The sequence below is a fragment of the Symphalangus syndactylus genome, chromosome 12 (assembly GCF_028878055.3).
Source record: "Symphalangus syndactylus isolate Jambi chromosome 12, NHGRI_mSymSyn1-v2.1_pri, whole genome shotgun sequence".
NCBI lineage: Eukaryota > Metazoa > Chordata > Mammalia > Primates > Hylobatidae > Symphalangus > Symphalangus syndactylus.
Genome location: NC_072441.2, coordinates 86801858 through 86822412, shown reverse-complemented (window position 1 = coordinate 86822412; position 20555 = coordinate 86801858). Strand labels below are relative to the sequence as shown.

The 20555-nt window shown below is 35.1% G+C and overlaps 2 protein-coding genes across 2 annotated transcripts; both read right to left on the bottom strand.

The window, feature by feature from the left end:
• Positions 1-284: 284 nt before the first annotated feature.
• LOC134734877 (olfactory receptor 10R2-like) lies at positions 285-1226 on the bottom strand. The gene has a single exon (XM_063628234.1). It carries the CDS (start codon positions 1224-1226, stop codon positions 285-287), a length of 942 nt encoding a protein of 313 aa, XP_063484304.1.
• Positions 1227-11466: 10240 nt separating this feature from the next.
• Positions 11467-20555, bottom strand: LOC134734753 (olfactory receptor 10R2-like). Its single transcript, XM_063628153.1, has 2 exons — positions 20423-20555; positions 11467-12463 (listed from the first exon to the last, which is right to left on the bottom strand). The coding sequence occupies exons 1-2, from the start codon at positions 20447-20449 to the stop codon at positions 11516-11518; spliced, it is 975 nt and encodes a 324-aa protein (XP_063484223.1). The 5' UTR covers positions 20450-20555; the 3' UTR covers positions 11467-11515.

Sequence of the window (20555 nt, the reverse complement as noted above, 5' to 3'; positions counted from 1 at the left end):
TGGCTGCTAAGACCTTTTCGAGGACTTTAAATCCAGAAGAAGAAGAGAAAGAGGAGGAGAGTTATGTTTTATTGCCAGATATTTTGTAATCTATCTTAATTACAATGACTCCAGGAAGAAAATATTGCTATCTCTGCTTTACCTAGAACATGTAGGCCCCAAATGCCAAACAATTAATCCAAGGCCTCACAGTTAGTTAGATAAATAGACTAGATAATCTCATGATTTAAATAATCGTGACACAATTGGTCTAATGGTGTCCATACTGTTAGAAAGTACTCTGATTATAGAGTCTTAAGAGAAAACCCAGACTTTCCAATCAGTTTCCGAATAGCCATCTGCACATCGTAGTTCCTGAGGCTGTATACCATGGGGTTCAAGAGTGGGGTGATGATGGTATAGGTCACTGTCACCAGCCTATCTTTGCCCAATGTATATTTGGCTGAGGGTCGCAAGTAGACAAAGGAAGCACAACCATAATGGACAATGACTACAATGAGATGGGAAGCACAGGTGGAGAAGGCTTTTTGTTTGCCTTCAGCTGATGGAATCTTTAGGATGGTGTGGACAATGAAACCATAAGAAATGCAGATAAATATCAAGGGCACAACAAGCACCAAGACCCCAAAGATGAAGATGACCAGTTCATTGATGTAGCTGTCAGCACAGGCGAGACGGATAACTGGTGAAATGTCACAAAAGTAGTGGTTGACCTTGTTGGAGCCACAGAAAGGGAGGCTAAAGACCAAAGTTGTTCCCACCAGAGATATTAGGAAGCCACTAATAATACAAGTTGCTACCAGTTGTCCACATACTCTCCAGCTCATGAGAACAGCGTATTGCAAAGGCTGACAGATGGCAGCATAACGATCATAACCCGTCACTCCCAGAAGCAGACAGTTAGTGACAGCAAAACCAAGGAAGAAGAACATCTGGGTGGCACAACTCACAAAGGAGAGTGTCCTGAATACAGAGAATAAGTTGATAAGCATCTTGGGCAGAATAACCATTGTGTAGAAGATTTCAGAGATAGAAAGAATACCTAGAAAGAAGTACATGGGTGTGTGGAGGCTGTGATCCAAATGAATGACTGAGATGATGATGATGTTTCCACTCAAGATAATCAAATAGAGGCAAAGAAAGACCGCAAAGAGGACAAGCTGCAATTCCCCGAGGCTGGAGAAGCCCAGCAGTAAGAACTCAGTGACAGAGGAAGAATTGGCCATGAAGAGTTGATCCCACGGATTAAAGTCAATATGATCAGGTCCAGAGATCTTTGGAACTTAAAATTCAGGGAGACTTACCCTCATAAAGTAGCTATGCCAGTCTTGTTTGAATGAGAAACAACAAGCATGGGAGAGAAAAAAGAATTGTAAATTTAACCAGAAGTTCTTCTAAATTGATATGCATTCAAACTGCTATGTTTCTGCTGTTGATTTTAGCAGTGAATCTGGGGACATATGTACACATGAAGTGTACAGTCGTTTGCTCAAATAAAGCCTATCTATTAGGTCCCCTGCTTGGAGACTTTCTTGCTCCTTCCTGCCCAGGACAAGAATCATCCCTTTGTGCAGTGTATCCAGACTGTATATGCTATTATCCATTAGTCACTCAGAAGCCATCCAGTTATTAGATCAACTGTCATGGTATCACCAAACTTGTGCTCAGGTAACCTTTATTTGCCTTAATAATGGCTCCAAAGCTCAAGAGTAGTGATGCTGATATAATGTTATTGTTGATCTATTTTATTATTAGTTATTGTTAATATCCTACTATGCCTAATTTATAAATTAAGCTTTATTGTGGGCATGTATTATAGAAAAAATCATAGTATATTTAGAGTTCAGTACTATTCAATTTCAGACATCCATTGGAGTCTTGGAATATATTCCCTGCAGACTAGAGAGGATTCTTGTAATCTAATGTTATAAAATCCTTTATCTATATTAATTATTATTTTCAACGGTCACACTTTTATCCTGATTACTGATACATATGTCAATAAGTGATAGCATGAATAAGCAATAGCACCAATGTCTGACAATTCACATTTCTACCCCTGTTTTTATTACCTTCCCCATCTAGAGAAACATCCATTGATCTTTGGGTTACTTGAGCACAGTTCCCTTTTACAACCAATTATATAACCAATTTTTATGCATTCATTTGTTACAAATAAATTGATTTTGAACTATTGCTATTGTTTTAGGACTAGCTTTATGATTACTCTACAAACTCTTACAGAATTATAGGCCTGATTTCTCCTTACAGAAAAGACATAGCTAGAATCTTTAGTTTTGCTTCAGCATTCACTTGTTGCCCATTGTTTTATGTCCTATCCTTGATGTACCCGACTTGGAGGCCCAAAAGGCTGTCATTCCAAGGAGCTGTCTCTAAATTTCTGAATAAGTGGGCTCAGCTATCTTCCCTAAGGCCTCCAACATATTTATCATTGCTGGTACTGAATTATATACATTTTAATCAAAACATTCTTATTCTGTGCTACCTCTTGCCTAAATGTGTTCTTTTATCTAGATTCTGTATCTCAATAAATAGTTTCAAAATACTCTTAAGCCATCTAAGCTGTAAATTTCTAAGATATGTTTAAACTCACCATTTTTCTAATCCTCCACATTCAATCCATTTTTCTTCACTTTTAGGATTCATTCTTATTTTTTGCAAGCAATTATCCCTTCCCTGGACTATAGTGTTATAAGTGAACTGCCCAGATTCTCTCTTCCACTCTGAGTAATCCTTCATAATAGCAGCAGAATTGTCTTTATATAGAACAAATTCTATCATATTACCACAACAACTGACTCTCAGTTACCTATAAAATATTCTAGGTCTTTCACACTTTTCCCAGTTTCACCTTTTCACTCATAACTGCCATTATAGATTCCTTCATATGTACTTTAGCAGTGAGAATTTTTACACAAGCAAGTCATTTTTCATACTACTTTCTATATCCGGAAATAGTCTCTGCTTTATACTTATTGTTTTTCTGCTTCTAATTTTGTGATCTCCTTTTACTTTTCATTTAAAATGACTTTACTCATAGAATCCTTCCTACAGCTTCCTAATCATGCTGCACCATTTTTTCTGGATTTCCTGAGTAATCACTAGAATCTTACTTGCTTTGCCACAAACTACTATTATAAGATTCTCTTTGACTCTACAAATTATAACTTACCGGATAACAGAAACTGCATCTCGAACACATACAATGATGACCAACATATACTAAGTGCTTCAAAACCTGTTAAAAGAATAAATGACCAATGATATCACTTTATTCTCTAAATCATTTCAAAACTCTCAAGTAGATGATATTTGATTCCAGGGATTTTCAAAACTTGTTACCTTAATATCAACCTAGCCTGTAATATTAACACTCTGCTTCAACATTTTAGGATGAAAAATCTCTCTGACATTATTCTCTGAATGCAGAGCAAAAAATCCCATAAAAATGTTGCTATCTTATTTATCATTTCTGATGATTAAGGTGATCAAATAGTTTCCTTCATTATCTCACTAGCTAAACTTTTTATTTTAATTTTAGAAACGCTTGATTTGGGGGCTTGAAGTCCTTTACAGATAACTAAATTGCTATCAATATTTGCTGTTTTGCTTAGGCAAATGTTTAATAAAATTTTGAAATGGGACTAGAACAAAGAGTTTTATTTTCTATCTCTATATATCTTTGAATGGGCTTATCTTTAAACTTCATAAATAAAGAATATCCACCATGCATTTGACCAAAACAGAGTCCTCACTAACATTCTTCCTGAGACATCGTCTATGCCTTTCCACTTTCCATATATCCTTTCTTGGAGTGTTTTCTCACTTACAGGCTCATCGCCAGTATTAATAGTGACAAAGTAAGCAAATAAAGTTGGTGCACCTGAATGAAAAGTAAGATCACATTACTCAATATTTACTCTATAACTCCTACCCCATCAACCATCTGTTCTTTCAAACCCATCCTTGGAATCCATGTGGAACTAATAGTGAAAAATAAAATTTACTATGGAAATCTTTGACTTTACTTAACTCAGTCTAGGACACTGCTTAAAATAACTGGTAAATAGGAGACAGTGACATGAGTTTGGAAGGCAAGGCATTACAGGTTGAAAGAAAAGCTTAGAAAAATTAGAAAGAGAAAAAAAGAAAAGAAGAAAAATAGAGTAACTAGATCACCTTCTTAACAAGTAGAAATTGTGAATTGATATTTTCACATTATGCTGCTTAGTAACTCTTCATCATCTACAGGTAAAGTCAGAATTCCTTAAGCTGAATCATAGGACATCTGATTCTCTGTCCCACATACATTTACAATCTAATCCTCTAAGTTTTCATCACGCAGGAATTGTACTGAAATACAGTTTCCTTTATATGCCCTTGTGTCTCAAGATTCCACTGGAAGAGAGAGAAAGAGAGAGACAGAGAAACAGAGAGAGAGAAAGAGAGAGACAGAGAAACAGAGAGAGAGAGAGAGAGAGAGATCTCAGCCTCCAATATCATTTCCACTTCATGTATGGCTCACTCATTCCTCACATTTTTAGAGTCATCAATTATTGAACCTTCTCCAATATGTCTAGGGAGGGTATGCTGTTCCCTTCTTAGTAATCTAAAGCTTGTCTAGTATGTCTTCATCAAAATACTCAACATGTTATATCTAATTTTTTTTTCCTATTGGTCTCTCCAATAGATTTAAGAGCCTCAAGGATAAATGCCTCATCTTATTCCCTTTGTATCCTCAACTTTATCCAATATTTAAATAAATGAGATATGAATACTTGATGAATAAATAAATGTCTATTAATGAATTAATAATAATTCCAATTAGTTTATTTTGTAGTAACTTGGTTTCCTTAAGAGGCACTACCATGTGCCTCTTAAGTGAGAAATACTTCTGTCTTCCTCATACATTCTATGTTTACTGTAAATTTTTTATTCTTCTTTTCTAAGACTAATACTACCCCCACCCTATGAAATAATCAAGACAGCCTGGGTCTCTGACTTTGTCTTGGCCTTGGTCTCAATTTTTATCCTTATTTTTTTCACTATTCAGCTTTTCTTTCTGTCATTTGGTCACAATTTCTATTTTTCATTACTAATAACTAGGGATAAACAGATCATTAGCTCATGGAAAAACTCAACAATTTTTAAATTTGACATACAAATAAATGACTGTCACTGGTCTTCTCAATAAAAAAATCAAGGTCTCTAAATAAAAATTAAAATTTTACATTTCTTCAAATCAGAGTTCTAGTGCCTTGTAACCTGCCAGTTAATTCATTCTCAGGCTCTTCCTAGAAACTTCTGTAAAGGGTTTCTAAGTGAAATTTGCCAAAATTGCCTTCCCTGTCATGATGCCTCAGGGTTCTTCTTCATCTTTCAGCAACTCCCAAGACCAAAATAAGAAAATAGCATTACTCCACAGAAAAATGTTACCTGTGCCCTGTCTCCATGGGTACTTTAGGTAGTGCCTCAATGGGTGTCATCAATGGCCTTTCCTTTTTACATTAGCCATGGTCTCAATGCCTTAGTTGGTAAGTGAGCTCGCCATCTCCACAGGGAGCTAATTACCACATTGTGCCCAATACTTGTCCATAATTTTCCTAATTAGCATGTGGAACCATGATAATACACTATGAGAATTCATTGGCCAAAGAAAAAGCCCTGTTATTCATGGGGATTAGTTGACTTCCTCTTAGAAATTCTCTAAGGAGTCAGAGATGTGGAGATTCTCCAGGCATCATGTGTTAAAATATACATCAATGAAACTATCACCTTTGAATTTCCCTACATAGTGCCTCTAGAGTTTCATTCTGAAGTTGAAGAAAAGTATTCTTTTTTATGCTGCTACACATTCCTATTTCTGAAAGCTAAAAGAGAGGAAGATATAAAGAATAGAGGACAATATTAGAATGGCAGAATCTTTCAGATACATTAGAAACAGGTTTGCTTCTGGAATATAATGTGAATTTGGTAAATATTTCCTCAGTATACGAATACAGTTTGGGTTATAGAGAAAAGTGTGACAGTGCCTTCATGTAGGTTTTCACAAAGCCCATCAGCTTTCTCCCCATTTCAGCTCACATATCGATTCTTTCTGACAGCGAGTCCATCCACTTGGGCTGGAAATGGGTCAAATGCTAGACACGCATGGACGTCTCTCTGCGGTGCTCACGTGAACTGCTCTTGTATAAGTCATGTCCTGCATGTTCTCACTTATAAGTCAGAGCTGAACAATGAGAATACATGGACACGGGGTGGGGAATAACACATACTGGGGCCTATGGTTGGCGGGCGGGGGAAAGGAGAGCATCAGGATAAATAGCTAATGCAGCTGGGCTTAATACCTAGGTGATGAGTTGATAGGTGCAGCACACCACCATGACACATGTTTACCTGTGTAACAAACCTGCACATCCTGCACATGGATCCCAGAACTTTAAATTAAATTAATTTTTTTTTTAAAAAAAAGATGCTGCAGGGATGAGAAAACAAGAGAAACGCCCAAGTGATTAACCCAGACAGGAACTTTTGGTGGCTTCCTCCTTCCCCTGAATCCAGATAGGAAGAGTGACTACTTTGACCAATAAATTATAATAAATGTAAGACTGTATCCGTTTATTAACCCTAGTCTCTAAAGTCTTGTAGCTGCTACTTATGGAGTGTTGAATCATCCACTTTTGTAACCTAGTAACCATGTTTTGAGGAAGCCCAAGCAGCCCTTGGAGAATCTATATGGTAAAAAACCAAGGCTCCTGGCCAATAGCCCCAGCCGAGCAAACAGCCAATAGCTAACATGAATAAAACAGGCACATAAGTGAGCAATCTTGAAAGTAAATCCTTCAGCCCCAGTTGAATCATCCAACCCGATGGCACAAAGAACAGATTCCAGCTGTCCCCACTGAGCCCTGCCAAAATTGAAGACTTGTGTGCAAAATAATTACAGCTCATTTAAGTAACTAAAGTTGTAGATAGTTGATTATGCAGCAGTAAATAATGAGAACAGAATTTGGTATCTAAAGGCAGGGTGCTGTTATAATCAACAGTTAAAACATTTGGCATTAATTTTGCAATTGGTGGTATAAATAATCCGTAAGGGCTTAAGGAGTCTCTTACTAAAAGGTGAAAGGATCATGAGGCAATTCTTGGTAAGGCTTTGAAGCACAGAGAGAAAAATATTTGAAGGACAGAGAGGAAACTGTTATCATAGTTAGGTAAAACATGGATACTTATTATCCATTGCTGGAAAGTTTGGCAGCAGGGCCACATGCTACAGCCTGGAAAATAGACTATTTAGTAATCTCATTATCTTCCTGGGTAAATTTCTAGGAAGATTATAGAAAATTCCAACCAATGATAAAATATGAAAAGAGAGTAGAAAGCAGAATACAAGAGGAAGGGAAGAGTAGAGAAAAGGGAAGGATAGGTGGAGAATTGCTAAAGGATACAAAATTACAGCTAGATAAAGGAATAAGTTACAGTGTTCTATACCACTGTAGGATGACTATAGTTAACGATAATATATAGATTCAAATTGCTAGAAGGACGGTGTTGAACATTCCCAGCATGAAGAAATGATAAATGTTTGAGATGATGATATGCTAATTACCTTGATCTGATCCCTATAACATTTGTATCAAAATATTATTATGCACCTAAGGAATATGCACAATTACTATTTGTCAATCAAAAAGTACATAATTTTTTAAAGTTTCTTAAGTTTCTGAGAATTTAGAGGAAACAGAAAGAAACAAAACTTGTTGGGTTTGCAAATAAAGATGTTTCTCATGCACAGTCTCTCTCAATAAAGACTCTCAAGGTACAAAATGGCTTCAAGGAAGAAATCAAATCCAAGGTGCTATCAGGAAACAAATGCCCCAGGGTAAACCTCTTAAGAATGTAGCTGTAATACCTTTTGTTAGAACTCAGAATTATTTTAGGCTATACCCAACAAGATTTATAAATATCCTGAGGGCCTGAATCCTTAAAGTTAAGCAGTAAGTCTTTTTAAGAATCTTAAGGGAATTGCCATACAGCAGTTATTAATACTACTACCTCACAAGTGACCCATAATAAAGAAATGAATATGGATGTGACTTTTATCTAATGGAATTAATTTATAAACTGAAACATAAGAAACTCACCAAGTTTTAAAAAGGCATTCTATCAACATGTGCTAAAGACTACAGAGCAAACAGTAATGAATAAATCTTTGGACCCTCAACTTCTTCCATGGAAGTATCAGACTGAGAAAAGACATGTCTGCAAATTGTAGCTATGTCTTGTGGATAAAAAAGGATGATCAGAAAGTGGGGAAACAGCATCACAGGTTAGATCTAAGAGTCATAGAATTCATTCCCAGAAAATAGGACTGACAACATGTGTCCAGATGAATTTCAGAATTTCTGTGGACCAATGACTGCGATGTGTCTAATTTCCTCCTTTTTCATGAGGGAATGTCCATTGCTATTCCTATGCCCATCACATCATTGTCTTTTTGTGTGTCAGGAGCAGACAACCTGCTGGTATTATGCCTTAAAAGACTAGCAGCTTTCTCTGTTTCTTGGAGCATTTAGTCTTTGAAACCAGTCATGATGTTGTGAGAAAGTTGATAGAACCCCATGGAAAGGGCCACATGGAGAGAAACTGACCCTCACAACCTATAGCCCTGACTCAGCTCCACCACAAATCAGCATCATTTTGCCAGCCGTGTAAATGAGCCAAATAGAAGTGGGTCCCTCAATTCTAGTTGAGGAGCTCAGTTGACATTGTATGGAGTTGAGACAAGCCAATCTTACAAGCCCTCTCTCATTTAAGAGATTAATGAGCAAAATAAATTATCATTGTTATTTTTTAATTACTGCTATGGGGGACATAAATATTGCTATACTTTTATGTGTAGTTTCAGATGTTTTACTTAGCTAGACCAAGCAGTCATTTATTCAATTAAAGTTAAGAGACATGTATTAGTTATCTCCTGAATGTCAAGGATATAGAAGACATTTAGGAGGATTTAATGTATCGGTATAATAAATTACTTTCCTTCACATTGTTGATTGTCCATTAGAGAGAATAAGATATGTACATAGTCAGCTCAGTATGTCAGAGCTCAGTAAGAAGTACAAGTAAAGCTTACATTGCTATGGTGTTTTGAAGAATGGAAATCAGGCAATACTTCATGAAATACGTGAAAATAAAAAAAAAATCTTTGAGGGTAGACATTGGGCAAATAAGGAGATAATCTTTTCAAATAAGACATTTTTTGATTTTTAGGCCAGCACAGGACCATTCTTCATAGGATCCCACTTTATAAGCTGTAAGTAAAAGAATGTGGTGCACAGAATGGCAAATTTAGATTTATCTTCTACTGCCTTTTTAAATAATGATGGCTACAGTATGGTGATGGCAAACAAGGCCATTTTGTCACTGCAAATTATTTTTCTGTAGAAGTATTATTCTACGGCTTATTATTATAATACCTTTTAAACATAATTTTAACTCTTCCTTGTTTCTACTAATAAAAAAAGGAATTCATGAGACCTATATGCCAGGGTGGTAGGAAACTAGAGCCATATAGTAAGATAGAAAAAAATGTTTTGAATCACACTTATGTCAGCATGCTGCAGAAAATATTTTATACATTAGTGTTGGACACAAAAATCAGCTACTTTTTATGAAAGTTGATCAAGATGTTAAGTGGAGTTTATTTCTGAAACTTCCTGCTTACTTGTCATATTTCTTTTCACAGTATAGAATTTAGTTTTCCTAACTTATACATATTCTGTATTTAAAAACCTCAAATGTTAGACTGCACAGTAGCTTCTCCTAAATTTTTAATGAATGTGACATAAAATAGCAATACTCCAGTTAATTAAATATGCTATCTTGACAAGGATAGCTTCTCTGCTTACCTTGTGATAAATTTTTCTGAAATTTGATATTAAAAAGGAAATTGCTGTTAGAATAAAATTATAAAACATGTAAACTCTGTGACATGATGATATAAATAATCTTTCAATCAGGTAAAAAAAAAAGTTACAACAAACAGTTAAAAGTAAAAAGAAAAGGTAAAATGATGAAAGCAAATTTAAATGGATTATATGACTTTGGTCATGAACAAGAACTCCCATGAATTGGATTTAGGGATGGACTTTGTATACTATGTAAACTCCTTAGATTGTAAGCAAGTTTTTTTTTTCCCTCTATATGTGCATGAGGAGAGTTTCATGTATTAGATACATTACAGATTCTAAAAAACCATGTGCTGCAAAATGTGATCTAAAGTGATTAAGGTAATTATTTATGGCTATACCACTCGTCAGGCCAACTACTTGACTCTGTATACAGATAGTAACTTTATGAACTAAATGTTTACCAATAAACACCATCATAATACCTTAAACTATAGGAAAAACATGCAGCAATATCATAAAAGGCAGTTTTTCTTAGTTTCAGTTGAGGCACAAAAGCTGAGAGAATAAAATGTGTGAACTACTCTTAAAAAATAAAAATTTTGAGAAAAAAGGGGAAGAAATATCATCTTTGAAGGAAGCTCTTGACTTTCTTAATGTTTTATCTCTCCCCAAGAGTAGAAAACTACTTCAAGAGATTGATATATATCTGCTGGAGATAAAGGAACACAGTGGATTGGTATCTGAGCTCACCTGAGAAATATGAATGTAGAAATCTGCCGTCACTGGCCTGAAATACCACTACATAGAGAAAGATGTCTGCACTTCAACTGACTATGGGTAGAAAGGATTGTCAAAATTTTCTTTTGGATCACATATGGACCATTTAGGAGAAATTGTCATTGTGGAATCACTTAAAAATAACATTTTGTCCAATAAGATCTTTAGAAAACATGGGACCCAGATAAATGTTGAAACCTCAGAATCAAGGGGAAAATTTACAAGCTGTCAGCTAGAGGCAGATTCAACCATATCACAGGAAATGTGGTAGAAGTTCGAGTAAGGAATTATTTCAGCAGCCATGAAAGCTCCCTGCATAAGAATTACTCAGTGTGCAACATCTGAAAGCACTATTGCCAGAGCATGACAGTGGCAATCAAGCAGGACGTTCCCTCCACCTATCCCTCCCTCCCCCGTGTAATGCTTGACAGGTCAGTCACTGAAATAAGTAGAGAGAAAAGTATTTGCTGATATATAAGTCAACCTTCATTGGTGCCAATGAAGGCTTCCCAATTCAAAAATCAACACCCAGAAAAGGCAGAAATTTTAGCTTTAAATTAAGTTTAAATTTTCAGTTATCACAGTGGACTAGGCATTTCAATTTGAGGAGCTCCCTGAGATTCCATATGAGAAAATGAAAAACATTAGCCTATGGATTAAATTTAAAGAGACTGTAAGGAGAAAAACATATTTTATGACATGCATCTTAAGGACTCCTATTATTTCAATGAATTTGTTACAGTTATAATATTCATGTGATAAAAAGGCATTATTTATTGAGAAATCTAAAATGTAATAATATTTCAATTATACAGTTTTAGAGAACCTTTCTTGCCCAACAATTTTCTGATAGCAAGTTGGACATCCTTGTTTCTGAGGCTGTAAACCATGGGGTTTAGTAATGGAGTGACAATAGTGTACGTCACTGTCACCAACCTGTCTTTGTTGGACACATAGTTTGCTGTAGGCCTCAGGTAGATGAAGGAAGCACAGCCATAATGAACAATAACAACAGTGAGGTGAGAGGCACAGGTGGAAAATGCTTTCCGTCTGCCCTCACCTGAGGGAATCTTCAGGATAGTCCTCAGAATGCAGAGATAAGAAACACAGATAAACAGAAAGGGAACCACAAGTACAAGAACCCCACAAATGAATATCACAAATTCGTTAACATCTGTGTTGGTGCAAGCCAGACGAATGACTGGTGAGATGTCACAGAAGTAATGATTGACCTTGTTGGCACCACAAAAAGGGAGGCTGAAAACTAAATTTACTACTGTAAGAGAGGCCAAGAAGCCACCAATTGCACAGGCAGCTGCCAGTCTTCCACACACCTGCCATCTCATAAGAATGGGGTAATGCAGAGGGTGACAAATGGCAGCATAGCGATCATAACCCATCACACCCAATAGCAGGCAGTTGGTAATGGCAAAACCAAGAAAGAAGAACATTTGAAGAGCACAACAGGTGAAGGAGATTGTCCTGGCCACAGAAAGTAGATTGATGAGCATCTTGGGTAGAATGACAAAGGTGTAGAAGGTCTCAGACGTTGAGAGAATGCCAAGGAAGAAGTACATTGGTGTGTGAAGGCTTTTATCCAGGTGGATGACACTGATAATGGTGACATTGCCACTAAGAATTACCAGATACAGAAAAACAAAAACTACAAAGAGGGCCAGTTGAATTTCATCAAGGCTGGAAAAACCCAGCAACAGGAATTCAGTGACCATGGTGAGGTTTTCTGCCAAGATCTGCAAAGAGAGAAAGAAGTAAAACATATTCAGGTATGTGAATATAAGAATTTGGGGCATGCATTCCTTTGTTCCTTTCAGGAGATGACAAAGAAGAATCTTGCCTTTTATTCACCTTTTCCGGTTCCTAGCTACCTCTCATGTTCATTGGTTCATGGTCCCCTTCTTCCATCTTCAAAGTCAACAAAGTTACATCTCTTTCTCTGGCTTTCTGATTCTCTCTCCCAATTTTAAGAACCCTTGTGACTACTTTAGGCCCATCAGAATAATACAGGATGATATCTCTGTTTTATTGTCAGTTGACTTTCCTTCTGCAACCTTAACTCCTCTTGCTTGTATAATCTAACATATTCTTGGGTTCCGGTGATTAAAACATAGACATTTTTGGGAGCTCATTATTTGGCCTACTACAACAAGCAACAAACAATCTAAAAATGATATTAAGAAAACAATTCAATTCACAGTATCATAAAAAAGCTTAGTGTCAGATTTAACAAAAAAGTGTGAGACATATACAGAGAAATCTCTCAAACATTGTTGGGTTAAATTATAAAATATATGACTGAGTGAAGAACACCCATGTTCATGAGTTTAAAGATGTAATAAAATAAAGAGCAATTCTGACTAAATTGGTCTATGTAGTCAACATAATTCTTAACAAATCCCAGCAGGCTTTTCTTCTAAAGATTGATAAGATGATTTTAAAATTTATATGAAAAGAGATCAGAATTGCCCAAATGTGTCTAGTTTAATCACTAAATAGAGGCCTTTGGAGCATTGTGATCCACTTAATTGTCACCATTTTATTCCTACTCTAGGATCTTTAAGTGTTTCTGGAACACATCACAGCTCTTTGAAGATTGTTGATAGAAATAATTGTAAGTTGATTATTTGCATTCTCAGGCCGATAACTTAAAGTTTACCACTCTAGTAATGCCCAGTTATATTTGTAAAAATAATTAAAATAACCATAAACACATTTTACAAAAGAAGATATTATATGCCTGAACAGAAGGTTGAGAGATAGGCTCTGTTGAGCTCAATATATATGGATTGAGTTAGGTTAATATCACTTATTCCCCACTTTGAACAACTATAATGTAGACATTCAAGAAAAATAAGCAGACAGATTGTGACTAATTATCTGCATTTATATGCAGAATAAGTATTTTCTGAAGTGACTAGAATTATCCTTATCACCTTTCTTCTTTCCTTACCCATCATCTTTATCTATAGACACACATGGAGTCCAACATGCCTTAAATAAAACACGGTCCGTTGTAGAGTCATTGAATTCTGATACATAAACTGCTTTTAGGAAAAACTTTGTGTATGGTTTATGAAAAAATGAAAATTGGGGTTTGAAACTTACAATAGTTTTTTTCTTCAGTAAAAAGTGAAAGCAATGTAGTATACCTTTGATTTTCTAATAACAGTTAATTAAATCTTAGTATGAGAGAAGACAAGAATACTTTTTAGTCAGGTAGAATCCCATTAAATAAAATTAACTTATATGAAATTTATTCTAATTACTGCACCTAAACCTCCCCTCAGGTTCTAACAAGTAGAAATAAGAATCTCTTCTCTCAATAGTTTCTTTTGCTGTGCAGAAGCTCTAGTTTAATTAGCTCCCACTTATGAATTTTTGTTTTTGTTGCAATTGCTTTTGGGAACTTAATCAAAAATTCTTTGCCAAGGCTGATGCTGAGAATAATATTCCCCAGGTTTTCATCTAGGATTTTTAGAGTTTGAGGTTTTACATTTAAATTTTTAATCCACTTTGAGTTAATTTTTATATATGGTGAAAGGTGAGGGTCCAGTTTCCCTCTTCTGCAGATGGCTAGCCAGCTATCCCTGCACCATTTATTGAATAGGGAGTACTTGTTCCACTGTTTGCTTTTGTCAGTCTTGTTGAAGATCAGATGGCTGTAGGTGTGCAGCTTGCTTTCTAAGTTTTTTATTATGTTCCCTTGGTCTATGTGTCTGTTTTTGCACCAGAACCATGCTGTTTGTGTTACTGTAACATTATAGTATAGTTTGAAGTTGGCTAGTGTGATGCTTCTCTCTGGCTTTGTTCTTTATGTTTAGGGTTACTTGGGCTGTTTGAGCGCTTTTTTGGTTTCATATGAATTTTGTAATAGTTTTGCTAATTCTGATAAAATTACATCGATAGTTTGATAGGAATATCATTGAATCTGTAAATTGCTTTGGAGACTATGACCATTTTAACAATATTGATTATTCCAGTTCATGAGCATGGAATGTTTTTCCATTTATTTGTGTCATCTCTGATTTCTTTGAGCAGTGTTTTGTAGTTCTCCTTGTAGAGACCTTTCTCCTCTTTTATTAGGTGCATTTCTAGATATTTTATCTTCTTTGTGGTTATTGAAATATAATTGTGTTTTTGATTTGACCCTCAGTCTGGACATTATTGATGTATAGAAATACTACTGATTTTTTTAGATTGATTTTATATCCTAAAATTTTACTAAAGTCATTTATCAGTTCTAGGAGGCTTTTGGCAGTCTTTAAGCTAGTTTTTGAGATATGGAATAATATCAACAATGGAGACAAATAGTTTGACATTTTCTTCCTATTTGGATGCCTTTCATTTTTTTCCCTTGCCTTGAATAGGAATGGTAAGAATGGGTATCCTTGTGTTGTTTCAGTTCCCAACAATAGATCCAGCTTTTGCTTGTTGAATATGATGTTGGCTGTGGATTTGTCATAGATGGCTCTTATTATTTTGAGACATGTTCCTCAAAGCCTAGTCTGTTGAGGGTTTTTATCATGAAGGGATGTTAGATTTTATTGGAAATTTTCTGCATCTATTGAAATGATCATATGAATTTCATTTCTAATTGTTTATGTCATGAATTACATTTATTGATTTTCATATATTGAACCAGACAACCTGCAGAATGGGAGAAAATATTCAAACTATGCATCAGACAAAGGCCTAATATTCAGAATCTTTAAGAAACTTAAACAAATCAAGCAAAAAGCAATAAACCCCATTTTAAAATGTGCAAAGGATATGAACAGACACCTCTCAGAATAAGACATACAAGCAGCCATGAAACTTATGAAAAATGCTCATCAATAATCATCAGAGGAATGCAAATCAAAAACCACAGTGAGATACCATTTCACACATAGCATTTCAGAATGCTATGAAATAAAAGACTTGTATCTATACATTGAAATGATCCATCACCCTTTCATCTTATTCTTATTCATGACTATCCAAGTGCTCATAAACATTGATTAAAAACAGTAAAGACTAAAATGTATCTTACACATTTATCCTATATATTTAAAGAAGCATTAATTAAAACATTAATTTTTTAAAGTTTAATTATTTTAATTTTTTTTCTTTTTTTTTTGAGATGGAGTCTCACTCTGTCGCCCAGGCTGGAGTGCAGTGGCATGATCTCGGCTCACTGCAAGCTCCGCCTCCCAGGTTCAAGCAATTCTCCTGCCTCAGCCTCCTGAGTAGCTGGGACTACAGGCACCCGCCACTGTGCCCAGCTAATTTTTTGGACTTTTAGCAGAGACAGGTTTCACTGTGTTAGCCAGGAAGGTCTCGATATCCTGACCTCATGATCTGCCCACCTCAGCCTCCCAAAGTGCTGGGATTACAGGAGTGAGCACCGTGCCCGGCCTACTTTAAATTTTTTAATTTTAATTTTTTTAAAAAATATAGAAAACCTATCTGTACGTTTGAGCAAAACCATTGATCAGTAACAATAAAAATAAAATCATATGAAAATAATATTTTTGAAAGCTCTTCCATATGATAATTTGAAAATACTATTAAACAAGTGTTGGGTCAAAGGGAAAATACAATGTAAAATAAAATAAGTTCTAGAAAATAATGTCAGCTATATATATTAGACTATAAGGGCTAAATTTTATTTTGTTTGTTTTGTTGTTTTTGAGATGGAGTCTCGCTCTGTCGCCCAGGCTGGAGTGCAGTGGCGCAATCTTGGCTCACTGCAAGCTCCGCCTCCTGGGTTCACGCCATTCTCCTGCCTCAGCCTCTCCAAGTAGCTGGGACTACAGGTGCCTGCCACCACGCCCAGCTAATTTTTTTGTATTTTTAGTAGAGACGGGGTTTCACCGTGTTCTCGATCTCCTGACCTCGTGATCCGCCCGCCTCGGCCTCCCAAAGTGCTGGGATTACAAGCGTGAGCCACCGCGCTATATTGGCTAAATTTAAAGCAGTTATCAGAAGAAAGTTTATACCTTAATTCTTTACCTAAACAAAAATTTAATGATATTTAAAATATAAAACATCTCAATGTCATCTAAGCTGTTTCTGACATATAATAATAACTTAATAATCTTTAATACATTTTAAATATCAGTTTAAATTTTCAACACATATATTCAAAATTTATTTTATATGTTAATAAAATACAAAAAAAATGTAAAGGATTAGAAAACATTGTATCACTGGACAGAAAATTTGAAAATCTAAACTTAAACAATAATGAAATATTATCAAGCAGTATTAAGCGATAATTTGTATAAAATAAAATATTTATTTACAAAAAAGATGCAATTAGAATAGAAAGCAAACAACAAATGGAAAACTACCAAAATATTCTTCAAATGTTAATATTAATAAAAAATGTATTACAAGCCGATGAAGAAAATAACAAACTTTGAAGAAGAAAACAGATAAAAGCATACAGTTTATAAAATAGAAATAGAATGCATCAAAAATATAAACATTTATGTTAAAAATATATTTTAACTTGAAGTGTATTTCAAATAAAGTAAAGTAGAGATATTATTTACGCTTATCAAATTAGCTGTGGTGGTGTTATATGGCAGTAACAAAAAATTTACTAATAAGATTATAATTTGGTTTTGTTTATGCCAAGAAATTTAGCAAAATATATAAATATCCTTGAATATATTTATCTAATTTATTCCAATATTCTATTTCTTAAAAGTTGCGCATAGAGATTTATATGTAAAAATGTATTTTTAATAAGGAAAAATTGAAAATCATAACACAAACTAATAGTACTTGTTTTAAGAAAGGCAGAATTATGGTGTAATGAATGTCAGTATGGAATCTACAGGAAGGTAACTTGGCTTTGGGTCCCACTTCTTCCACTGGGTGACTGTAACCTTAGACAATTTATTTAACTTCACCATATTGTAGTTGTCTGATCTATGAAACAGGCTGTGTTTAATATTAAATGTATTAATTTATATAAAGTGCTGAGAACAGCACCTGCTACATAAGAAGTGCTCTAACTAGTGGTATTATTTTCTTTACTATTTTTTTTTTTTTACTGCTCTCTTTCTCTTGTAGACAAATATGTTTTAAGAAGTGATTTTGAAACTTTATGTTTATTACATCACTGAGGTTATAGAATCAAATTAGGGGTCAACCCCAGCAGTTTTTAAATTTAAATGGAGAGCAGATATAAGAAGAGAAGATTAGAATAAAGCATACCCAGTCTGAATAGCCCTTATTTAAAGTGAATATTTTATTTCAATTTGTGTATGTGCACATGCATACTAGTTGTCAATTAAAATATATTGGTACTTTTTTTGCAGACAGAACTATGAAAACAGTATACACACTCAATGGGCTGACCAACTGATTCATAACATCTTTATTGGAGAATGAACTTTCTTTTTCTCTCCAGGCCGCCTGTAACCCATATCTGGTATTTTCTACATGACTGATTCCTCTCTAGAGCCAGAACTATGGAATCTGAAGAGAATCTGTATTTCTTTAAAAATAATAAATATCTTATGACACTCTTTATTTTTGTTTGCCTTTCCTCTCTTGTATCCAGCCTGAAGGGAGAAATTAGAAGAAACAAATTTATTCAAAGTAGGAAGCTATAGGGTTTTGTTTTGTTTCATTTTGTTTTTCATTTTTACCTCCAATCCTGTTGACTTGGGAAGGGCAGTTGGAGGAGATTATTTTCCAGAGTGATTTGGGCAACAGAGATATAGGGGCCTGAGAATGGAAGGCATGGCATTGCGAACACGGAGAACAGCTGGAAGAAGATAGGAGAGGATAGGAGAATAAATGGTAAGGTGGATGTTGAAACAGTTCAACTCAGAAGAAGTGGCAATCACAGAGGCATTTAAATTTACATTTAACCAAGTACCTTCTTACTCAGAACCCTATAATAATCCCTACAAATGTTGTAAAACTCCAATTTTCTTTAAAGAAAGAAAAGACAAAGAAAAGAAAGAAAGAGGAAAAGAAAGAAAGAAAAGAAAGGAAAGAAAGAAAGAAAGAAAGAAAGAAAGAAAGAAAGAAGAAAGAAAGAAAGAGAAAGAAAGAAAGAAAGAAAGAAAGAAAGAAAGAAAGAAAGAAGAAAGAAAGAAAGAGAAAGAAAGAAGGAAAGGAGGGACGGAGGGAGGGGGAAGGAAGGAAGGAAGGAAGGAAGGAAGGGGGAGGGAGGGAAGGAAGGAAGCAGAGAGGGAAAGAGGGAGGGAGGGAGGAAGGGAGGAAGAAAGGAGAAAGGAAGGAAGGAGGAAGGAAGGAAGGAAGGAAGAAGGAAGGAAGGAAGGAAAAAGAAAGAAGGAAAGAAAGGGAAGTAAAGAAAGGAAGAAAAAGGGAAGGAAAGACAAGGAAAAAGGCTGTTAGCTCTCTCACAACACTGCAAACATTTATTCCAATTCCTAGATTTTATCCCAATGTTTTAATCATATGGAACTTCTTAGTTCATTGAACATGCAAAGAGCCATGTCTTGTAACAACAATGCCTTCTCCTGTGTTAGGGCAGATCCTCTAATCTTTCAAATCACTTCCCTGTAAGTCAGGTTTCCAAGCACTATTTCAATTTAAAAACTATTTGTTGTATACATTACTAAATGTGAGACACCTTATTTGGTGTTTGAGATACAACAGTGAACAAAGCAAAGATCTTTACCCTTGTGAAACATACGTTCTTGGACTTCTTACATTTTAGATCATTCTATACAATGATGATTCTTACCTGGTACAATTTAAGCTCTTAGATGTCAAAGACTATGTTGTTCATTTGACAAAAGTTTCTGTACCATGCACCAAACATTTATATACATCTCTCTAACCACATCAGCATCAGAGTTTCTAGCAAGAACAAGTATTCAAAATCTGACAAAATTATAATTAAACAAATTAATACCTAAATAAATCACTGCAACTAATTTGTAGGTATTTTTCATGTAGTTGGTAAAGATACTTCCAGCCAGTGATCAAGGAAGCTAGATAAAAATTTATGTTATGAAGAAAGCACTAGAGATGGAATTCACATTCTTATTCAGCATTTTCTTTGAGCAAATACATTAATCCTCCTGAATCTTAGTTTTCTCTTCTGTAATATGGGATATTATAAAGATGAATGGCCAGCATAAGTAAAAAATGTAGCCCACAATTATAAGAAGCCCTAATTAAACATTTCCTTCCTTTCTTTCTTCATTCCTTCTTAAGACTGGTGCCAGGGATAGCCTTTTTGACCATTCTGCAATATCTCTAATTTCTTTTTTCTTAACCTTAAGACCTCAACCTGAGCATTATTTTATCTCCCCATCCAGCTACTTTTCCTATTGCCACCTTCCAATCCTTTGCTGTCATGTATTTGTAGACTGCAATTTGAAGAAAATCTCAACAATTTCTGAATTAAACGTAAGATAAAAGGCATAACTAGCCAACATCTTTGAAGTGACATAAATATGTCCTAAGATTTTAGATAATTTAATTTCTGCAAGCCATCTATGGAATAAAGACCAAATCTCCAATATGAAAGAGTTTCACATTCTTTAAAATACAAATCCTGGGGTATAGAGGAATGCAGTTGCCGTATATCTTAATCATGGCCCAGGCCCTTTAAGGAAAAATCTGTTATTCTCCCAAACTAGCGTGTTCGCAATATATGACACATCTTCCTGCTAGTCTCTTAAAAATTTTCAAGACAGCAACAAATGACTTACTACTTCGCTCCCCAGAACAGTGGTCATTGTGCTTCTTCTGTATGGGCTGGATCAGCTACAGCCCTAATGAGTATAATTAATGAGCTTTTTTTCTGGTTCACATTAGCATCAATGCCTGCTTGGTAATTTTACT

Bases quoted from the DNA above. Each gene is read 5' to 3' on its own strand.
- LOC134734877 (XM_063628234.1), bottom strand. From the start codon at position 1,226: ATGGCCAATTCTTCCTCTGTCACTGAGTTCTTACTGCTGGGCTTCTCC.
- LOC134734753 (XM_063628153.1), bottom strand. From the start codon at position 20,449: ATGACCACTGTTCTGGGGAGCGAAGTA. The intron at 12,464-20,422 runs GTAAGTCATTTG...CTCTCTTTGCAG, and splicing joins CTGTTCTGGGGAGCGAAGTA to ATCTTGGCAGAAAACCTCAC.